General features: G+C 44.1%; 2 protein-coding genes across 2 annotated transcripts; one reads left to right on the top strand and one right to left on the bottom strand.

Annotated features, from left to right (window-relative positions):
• The first annotated feature begins 1,135 nt into the window (after positions 1-1,135).
• atg101 (autophagy related 101) lies at positions 1,136-2,628 on the top strand. Its single transcript, XM_053847141.1, has 2 exons — positions 1,136-1,637; positions 1,934-2,628. Exons 1-2 carry the CDS (start codon positions 1,386-1,388, stop codon positions 2,336-2,338), a joined length of 657 nt encoding a protein of 218 aa, XP_053703116.1. The 5' UTR covers positions 1,136-1,385; the 3' UTR covers positions 2,339-2,628.
• An 813-nt stretch (positions 2,629-3,441) lies between these two features.
• zbtb21 (zinc finger and BTB domain containing 21) lies at positions 3,442-9,768 on the bottom strand. Its single transcript, XM_053847896.1, has 2 exons — positions 9,630-9,768; positions 3,442-8,125 (listed from the first exon to the last, which is right to left on the bottom strand). Exons 1-2 carry the CDS (start codon positions 9,760-9,762, stop codon positions 5,103-5,105), a joined length of 3,156 nt encoding a protein of 1,051 aa, XP_053703871.1. The 5' UTR covers positions 9,763-9,768; the 3' UTR covers positions 3,442-5,102.
• Between the last annotated feature and the right edge of the window lie 69 nt (positions 9,769-9,837).

Below are 9,837 nucleotides of genomic sequence, written 5' to 3'. Positions count from 1 at the left end.
TATTTTTTAATATGTTTAAGGAAAAAACCTAGTCGTCAAATGTCGCTGAGTGGGGTTTAAACTACTAAACAATAATGCATTAATTGTGGGCATAAATGTTTTATTTTTACTAGTGCTGTCAGTCGATTAAAAAAAATGGAATTCATCGCATTTTATGTCATATCTGCTACAGGTCTCCTGATAAAGAATTTGAGTTCTAGGATATTAAAAAAATGTAGAGCATGACTATTCAATTGAACAGTAAGAAGCGAAGATTTGAAATATTTATTTTTTATTGGTGAGCTGTGCTTCATAATTGAAATCCAAAAGTAAAGGTCATTCAAAAATGTAAAACAAATACAGCAATACAGTGAAATAAATAAAACAAAGCTGTCTTCAAAAATGTAATACAAATACAGCGATTCGGTTAAATAAATAAAATTCTGAAATAAAATAAGGCTGTCTCAAATAGGCACTTAAGCTCAATATAAAATGAATAATAGAAGTATAACACGCCTCCAAATGAGGCAAAATGAAGAACCGTTGATACTCATAATGAAATGCATTACATTTTTTAACACGTTAAATTGCGCCGTAATTAATTAATCGAATTAACACGTTTAAAAAAAATAACAAAGAGACAGCCTTATTTTATTTCAGAATTTTATTTATTTAACTGAATCGCTGTATTTGTATTACATTTTTGAAAACAGCCTTATTTTATTTATTGAACTGTATTGCTGTTTGTTTGACATTTTTTAGGACAGCTTTGTTTTATTTACTTCACTGTATTGCTGTATTTGTTTTACATTTTTTGAATAACGCACTTGGCCTAACTGGTTTGCGGATGTGCTTGACCTTTACTTTTGGATTTCATTTATGAAGCACAGTTCACCAATAAAAAAAATTGGATTTCAAATCTTCTCTTCTTACTGTATTCAATTGATCAGTCATGCAGTACATTTTTTAAATATCCTAGAACTCAAATTCTTTATCAGGAGACCTTTAGCAGATATGACATAAAAATGAGACTGACAGCACTAGTAATAACACATGGGATAAATGGCTGAAAAAAGTAGTTAGAGATTAAAACGCTCTAGTCAAACCTGGTTCGTACCACCTCCTGTGCACTAGAGGGCAGTGTATTCGCTAAGGCAGTTTTACTCTGGGAGCAAAAGAAGAGTCAGACGAGGACGTAAACACGGCGAGCTTCTCTTGTTGCTACTTTTATAAACAGATCGTGTTTTACGTGTTTTAATTTAACATATCCAGAAGGCAACGCCGCCTGTAAAAAGAGGTATATTTAGAGACTTTGCTATTTCGAGTTTCGCCACTTACACAGACGCGGTTGAACAGCTTCCATCGTCACCTCGTTTCTGGTAAATGGGAATATATCACATTGAACCATGAATTGCCGTTCGGAAGTCCTGGAGGTGACCGTGGAGTCGAGGCAGGTGGAGGAGGCGATGTTGGCGCTGCTGCACACGATCCTTCTGCATCGCAGTACTGGGAAATTTCACTACAAGAAAGAGGGCACCTACTCCATCGGAACCGTGGGAACGCTGGACATCGACTGCGACTTCATCGACTTCAGTTTCGTCCGAGTCTCGTCGGAGGAACTAGACCGGGTGATCAGGAAAGCTGTATCCGAATTCAAGGTAGGCCTTAAATACTACTAAACCTTAGCAGTTCAAGTCACAAAAAGCTCATGTGGCAGTCTATTAAATGTGGCATGTGACCATACTTTAACAGGCGTGGATTTTGTGCTTCATCACATACAGACGTACGTTTTATTTGTTGAAATTTGATTGACTAAATCTTGTTATAAACAGCCCTTTTATTCATGAAGGTCAAGAGCCGTGTTTGTAACAGTCATGCTTTTAATCGAATGTGTACATGTAGCTGGATTTACGTCAGTGTTAAAATGCAATGACAATGTCTTCTTGCCTTAAAGGACGCCCTCAGCAACACTGGCAGTGACGGAATGGGTCAGATCTCTCTGGAATTCTACCAGAAGAAGAAGTCCAGATGGCCCTTCTCTGATGAGTGCATTCCCTGGGAGGTGTGGAGCATCAAGGTCAACGTGGTCAACCTGGCCAACGAGCAGGAGAGGCAGATCTGCCGGGAAAAAGTGGGCGAGAAACTTGGCGAGAAGGTCATCAACGTTGTGGAGGTCATCAATCGTCACGACTACCTGCCAAAGATGCCAACCCAGTCTGAAGTCGACAACGTTTTTGACACCAGTCTCAAAGACGTTCAGCCGTACCTGTACAAAATCACATATCAGATCACGGACTCTTTGGGGACCTCTGTCAGCACCACCATGAGGAGGCTGATCAAAGACACGCTGGCACTGTGAGGCAAACCAGGATTTACTGCCATGTTCAAAGGCAACACAAGGTGTTCATGCTCTATTCCTCCCCTCAGTTTGTCAATTTCAACATTTAAGCTTTGTTTATTTTAAATCACTCTTTTAATTGAGTTCTATTGTTCTATACCTTTTATCGTGATTGGTTTTGAAGTCACTTGCTTTTTCAAGCAAGTAAAAAAAGTGCAAGGTTGTCACTGTACTGTGGAATCTCTTAAGTTATTGTACATTTTTTTATCTTACGAATTAAAGGTCATTATGTGTGCAATTGTTTCTGGTGTTTCACATTCAGTAGCGTGAGATAGTTCAAACAGAGAAGTCTTGATGCCTGTTTTTGCACTGAATTAAATCCTTTTCCCTTATTTTGGAGGCACTTCCTCATCCCAAAACACGTCGCTCAACATGGTTCAAATGGAAAGTGACCTTTATGGCGGTGAAACAGGATTTCCAGTCTCCAAATTAAAAACAACTGTTTCCTTAATTCGCTCCCTAGTTTCCACTTATTCAGAAATGTTCCAGAGCTTGCAAAACAATTTGGAAACTAAAATATTTTGCTAGCTGACACATACTGCGAAGATTATTTGCAAAGCCGCTGCTATAAGACGAATTGGAAGCACGGTTTGTGCTGCAAACTAAAGAACCAAAAGTAAAATGATACATGATAGATCCACTTTATTACACCATCGACTTAACTGTAAACAAACCTGTTTAAATCTTAAGTGTAATTCTCAATTCCTCAGTCGTCTCTGAAGTAATATGGATTTAGCCAAGTTCACAGACAATATTTATTGTCTTGGAATTATATATCTTTCTGCCACTTCCTCACGATTCTATCACTCTCCATGGGACAAGGAAGCCAGCCTTTTCTGAGCAATTTGTGGTGAGAATTTTACTGCTCAGAATGCTTCAAACATCTTTTGGATTCTACAGTTCTTTATCTGAGCTTAAGCAAAAGTCCTCTTCGGAAACTCCGGAGCTGTCCGCCTGGTCATGTGACGGGAACTAAACCTAGTGGTTTGTTTACATAGCGGTACAACCTCTCACAGCAACAGCACTTCTTGGTCGGAGTCTGGATCCAAGGTTAAAAAAAAAAAAGACCCACCAACACATCACAAGTGATCAAAAACATCCTCCATCTGTATGTTTTATTATGTTTTCTCACAAAACAGTATAAAAACCTAGACACAAACAACTGCAAATCTCCAAAAGCAACAATCAGGCAACTAATGCCAATATAAATATCTATTGTTTTAGGCTGAGCACGGGAATACTAAAAGGCTTTCTCAACTAACAAAAATGGTACAAAATTCAGCATACAAACACTTCTATAAACACAAGTCTAAATATCTCAATAAAACTCGTCCAAAGCATTTCTCACAGGAAATGAAGAGCACTATATCCCATAGAGTTTTCATGAAGAACTGCTCATGTGGTGGCAACTCAACACGCATAAATGGAGGTTTGAATTATCGAATGAACTGAATACAAGTTTCTAACCTATGAAGCCAAAGCAGAACATATTTGCAATATAATATGACTTAAACAAATTGAATACAATCAAAACACAAGTCATTTCAAGCTAGACCAATAGATAGAAGCAAGAAACGGATCAACTGTGTTTTAGTTCCTGCAATTTGCCCTCTTATATCTCAAAATGCCCATTCTGACAGTTGGCTTTGACTTGTTTTCATATGTACAAACAAGTAGAATAAGGCCTACTTATGACAATAAAGCTCTGTTATTAACCGATTATGTTTAACTGCACCAATCAAAGGAAGGACTATTTACAGAACACTTCCACTGCTGTCGCTTTGTTTACACCCAAAAATATAGTGAAGCATCATTTTTGATCTGAAGCCACAATTTACATCGATAAATATTTCCCAAAAAGTGACCATTTAATGTCATTGTGCCAAACACTTAAACTGTACGGGATTAAGTGAGAATGAAGGGGCGATAATTACTAGTTTATTACAACATTTATTACTATCAAACCGAGCACTTTACTTATATACGATGACGCTTGTCTTCAACATCTATACTTACAGTAAAGGATGTTTATTCTTACATGCCACTCTTGACTTACTACTCGGTTTACGCTGGAGCCGGATACCTGAGATATAAATGTGTGTACGTTTTGGGCGCTATCAGAATACAGAGGTGGTCTATAACATATTTATTGATATTTGACCTGAAACTTGTGATCAACCTCAATAGTTTCCTGACAGCTATCAATGAAATAAAACTGTACACATCCTCAGACCCCTACTGTTGACTGAGCAACGCAGGGTTGATCCCACACCGATCTGGAGGCGGGATTTGAAATGCTTGAGGCTTGGTCAGCTTAAAGAAGATCTCTTGAGAACAGCGAGCAAAATGATTGTCAACATTTCAGACTAAGTGAAAATACAACGCTGGGATCTGACAAAGCCAAACTATCAATGTGTTGTGGATGTGGCCAAGCACATTGTACACAAAAAGACCCAAGAGTTTGTGTGTGCTTTTTTTTATGCAACTGCGTACAAGTGTAAATCAAATAAATCTCGCCCATAAACAAAAGTCAACAAGAAAGAATCTTTTGGGGAAACAATCTGTAAATTATAGCACTTAACATACACATTCATGTGTACCACTCATTTAAATGGCCAAGAGATGACGCCGGCATTTGGCGACCGGTTTGACTGTACATTCAAAGTCTTCCTGTGCTTAGATGTGGCGTCTCTTCCCCACCATGAGCAGCGCAAGCATCTAAAGATCACATGTGGTTGTGGCTCTGCTCGTGGCTCCAAAGACTGAAGGCTGACTTGAAGGTCCTGTGGCAGAGTTTGCACATGTACTGCCTCTTGAAGGCCAAGGCAGAGAGAGAGGACGCGTGGTAGAACAGGTTGTCCGACTCAGACGGCGGGTTGTCGGTGCTGTTGGCCCTGGACAGCGGGCTGCGGCTGCTGGTGCGCTGCTCAGGTTCGGGGTTCTTGCTGTGGTTAATGGATGAGCCACAGGGCTCCGGACTGCTGGACACGTCGCTCGTCGTGGGAGGATCTGACAAAACTGTGGTGGACTTGAGCACCGTCGACTGAGGAAAACCTTTCTCCGGGTTCTGCGGGATCGTTGGAGGGGATGGAGACCTGGCCGATCCCTCAATCTCTTTGGCTCCAGGGTCGTTTGAAGATACGTGTGACTGGAAGTGGCTCCAAAGGCGGAAGTTGGTCCTGAAGGCTTTGTTGCAGATGTGACAGATGAATGGTTTGATGTGGCAGAGCAGCTCTTGGTGTCTCTCTAGGTCTTTCCGGGAGCTGAAAAGATTCCCGCATTTCTCGCAGGGCCAAACTCCCGGTTCATCCAAGCCCATGTTAGCAGCATCTGCGTTCTCATGCTCACACACAGCCTCCTCGAGAGGCTCCTCCTTCACCACCAGTTTGCCGTAGTGGCCGATGCTCAGGTCCTCAGGCACGTAGGACGAGGAGTCCTCTGAATCGTACATGGGGGGACATCCCGAGTCATTGTAGCTGTTCTCACTTGAGGCTCCCGTTGCCAGGTGCTCCTGCCTGTAACTCTCTTCCCTGAGCAACTCGGAATCTTCCTCACTGTGCTCGTGCTGCCGCAAATGAAATTGCTCTTTCATGTTCATCATGTCATGATTGTGGACCTCCACCTGGTGGCGCCAAATACTGAAAGACGACTTGAAAGTCCGCATGCATTCCAGGCAAGTCAGCTTCTTGTACTTGCAGTGCAACTCGTGGTCCTTCTTGACCACAGGGCTTGAAAATCGGAGGCCGCAGTAAGGGCAAACCGTGGCATGCCGACAGCCCCGCTCGTGGTCGCTCTGCTCGAACAGCGAGGCCAGTTTCATGTTGCACAGTCGGCAGGAATAAACACCTTCATCCTCCCTGTTCTTCTGCTGAATGACATCATCCTGTTCCTGGTAGAGGATATCATCCCCCGCTGTGTCCTTGTCGGCTGCGTCAACAGGATGCGTCCTTAAATGTTGACGGTACTGAGACTGAAACACAAAGACTTTCCCACAGTACGGACATATGAAGGTGGGCCGCAAACGCTTCTTATTCAGCAACGGGGATTGCAAACCCTGCTTATTCCGCTTCAGCTTCCACAGCAAGGCTTTCTTGATTTCTCTCTCTCTGACCATATCTATCAGCTTCTTTTGGAATTTTTCATCCAGCACGGAGGAGCTGGAGGAGGACGCCGGGTTCTGCACCACGCCATGCTGAGTTTGGCAGTGAGTCCACACTTTGAAGTTGGTGTGGAAGCGTTTGTGGCAGATCTCGCAGGCGTAGGGCTTTTCCGGATTGTGATACATGTTTACATGCCGGTGAAGTCCGGCTCTGGACCTGAAAACCTTCAAACAGCTCCAGCATTTAAAAGTCTTGTTGTGAGGCTGCTCCTCCCCGTCCTCGTTGATTTCAGTGGCGGCACTCTGAGGTACTATCTCCGGCACGCTCTCTTCTTGGGGGAGAACACGCTCCTTAAATATTTTACTCTTCTTGAACGGGTACCTCCTGTTGTCTGGCCTGTCTCTGCGTTTCAAAACGGAATTGACGTCTTGCCGGGATGCCGGATCGAAATTGGTTTGCAGATCTTTAAAGTTAACGGGCAGGGCATCTGATACCGTGAGTCGGATGATGTCCATGGGGTCGGCAAGGGGACTGCTGGGCTCGTTCTTCACACACAACTCCTTCTCTACCTGAGTTTCGGAATCACACTTGGCCGAGCAGTTTGTCCTGAGAATTAGAGAAGACATTCTCTGCGAGTTTCCATTTTGTGTTTCAGACCCTGCTAGTTTGACGACGGACTGCTCGCGGTTTTGCAGCTCCTTCAACTCTAACGTCGGTGAGAAGACCGGAACTGGGCTGTCCATGGATAAAGACCGTCGCAAAAGACTTTTGATAAGTGGCCCGCTCCTGTCGATAGCTTGGCTCTGCTCACAGGCCTGACCTTGACCGGGCTCTTTGGTATCATACTGGACTTCCTCCCCCTGGTGGTCACCTTTCAGATCCTGGTTTTTGGCCAGTTGCTGAGTGATAGGTTGAACATCTGCATCACTAAATGAGACAGAGGAAGTGAGCTGGGGTCGAATCGATGAAATGCGAGAGCTTCTTCCCTTTAAAATGGAGGCGTACGGATAGCTGGGCCTCCTTTCAGACTCCTCACTCGCCTTGACAGGGATAGATTCAGAGTTCCTGACTGACCCAGTGGAGAAATGCTGTGGAGATTTAGCTAACTCCCTGGCGGTGGGATGAGCCGAGGGTCTCTCTGGGGCTTTTCTTAGATAACTTTGTAAAGGATAGGACGTGTCATTGCGAACACGACACATGATGACACTTCTAGACTGGGAGTCGTTGTCATCCCCTTCGGTGAATGAAAGTCTTTTTCTGGACACACTGTAGGAGGCATTTGGTCTTGTTGATAAAATATTGGTAAGGAAGGGGATCCCGAGGCTGTAGCCCAGCTCCTGCACCGCTGCCAGACTGCCTTTGTCCACAAACAGTGAGGAGGAGTAGATGTAATTCAGAACAATCTCAAAGGCTTCTGGTTCGCAGAAGTCCAGATTCACCAGGCCGAGTGGCTCTGCCTCGCTCGGCGAGAAGAGAGCGTGGAAATATTCACTGTTGGCAGCGAGGATGCTCTTATGGGCATGGTACTTCTGATCACCCACCAGCAGAATTATGTCACACATCTGGGCCTGGAGGCGCTGCTCATTGAGAAGTCCTAACACAGAGACAGCGTGAGACGGGTTGCTGTAATGTACAAGGCTCTCCATGGCTGAAAGACACAACAAGAGAAGCCCACGTTAAAACACACGGAAAATATGGCTCAGCTCATCTCAGGTGCTTTCAGATGATGCGGAACACCAGTGGAGGCATGAGTTCTTCACCAGCTTCTTCTCCATTTATTGTTCAGCTAAACCAGTTAATAATGTGGTCATGTTTAATGCCATAGTAACAACACAAATACTAAGTTTCACGACTGAAAATAAAGTGTGATATTGGACCAAAGTCTCTGCTTCTCTTGCAGCATTTGCTACGCAGAGTGGTTGGGATTATGGTGGGTTTATTGTGGAGCGATGCAAGAACTAAAACTAATTCTGACATCAAACAAAAAGGTTTGTGGAGAGGAATTAAAAAATAAAAAAACTGGACAAACTAAGGCACAGAATGAGTTAATCGTATATATACTGAGGTCAGGGAAATTAGAAATGCAGGACAGGGCCCCACATGAATTACTTTTTCATTCCTGGAAAAAAATGGAAATAATGTCAACATGTTTATATAGTGAAAGGGAATACAGATTAATGTGGCACAAATGAGATAAATAGATAAATAAATAGATAAAGCTTGCATCATAATAAATGACAAAATACAAAGTCTATGATTTGTAAAGTTAGTATTACATCTGAAATGTGGATACAAGAAGTGATTGTCACATAAGCCCAGTGTATTTGGTGACTTTGCACACTTATGCCAGTTAATCTGGTGAAGATAAATCTTTTTTTTAAAGGGAGAATCATTCAATGATTTGTCTAATATAACTTTGCATGTCAAAGTTTCTGAATGTCATGACATTATGTGCATTTCTCTACGAATAAACGCCCCGAAAGGAACCGTCTGGCAGTGACTCCAGCTTTCCGGAATGCAACTTGTGCACACTAAGTTGACAACGACGTGCACAGTCGCCTTTGAACGAGAATGAATGAAGCCGTTGAAGCCACAAAGAGCCAGCAGCAGCAGCAGCAGCAGCAGTGACTGCATCAGTGTTCTATGAGGAAGTCCGATCAGTCTTTCTGCATGAGATCATCCAGGAGACGTGGCTCCGTCCCCCGCGACGAACAACTTCTCAACCGCCGTTTCGCTTGAGAAGTTGGGAGACAACGAACGAGCGTCAGCGCTTGAGTGGACACAGCAGCGGCTTCTATTTTCGGGAAGGTCTTAAGGACGCGGTCGGGGGAAAAGTTGTGGCGCGTTAATTCGCTCTCCGCCACTCTGGTCCCGGAATGAAAACACAGTCGGTGTTATTCAGATGCCCAGTGATTTACCCGCCAAACTGACGGTTGTTTCGCCGAGACACACAAGTGCTCCAACGCCACCGGCTGAGGCGCGGAATAGCACTGCGAAACAGGTTGTAGCTGGCCAGGTTTACCAGCAGCACAATCCCCCCTCGAGTTACGTCAGGCGAGAGAAGAAGAAGAAGAAGAAGGCGGCTTGACTCCGCCAACTCAGTCCAGCCTCCCCCGAGGTTTAGCACCCGCTCCGCCGGCCCGGCCGCTTACCCTGCCGTCGTTGGTCCGCTCTCCCCTCCTCACCGCCGAGCCTCGATCCAGCGATATTCCGTGAATTTCTACCCACTGGTCGCGATTCCATCCATCTTGAATTTGACGTCATCCACACCAGAGATGAAGTCATCGCAAAGATGGCTCGTCACGTGCGCCGCGCGTTGATTGGCTGGACGAAGCCCAAAAGGCGGGGCTAACGGAGCCG

Source organism: Synchiropus splendidus, chromosome 17 (assembly GCF_027744825.2).
Source record: "Synchiropus splendidus isolate RoL2022-P1 chromosome 17, RoL_Sspl_1.0, whole genome shotgun sequence".
NCBI lineage: Eukaryota > Metazoa > Chordata > Actinopteri > Syngnathiformes > Callionymidae > Synchiropus > Synchiropus splendidus.
Note: the sequence above shows the minus strand (reverse complement) of the source record. Positions and strands in the feature narration are given on the sequence as shown.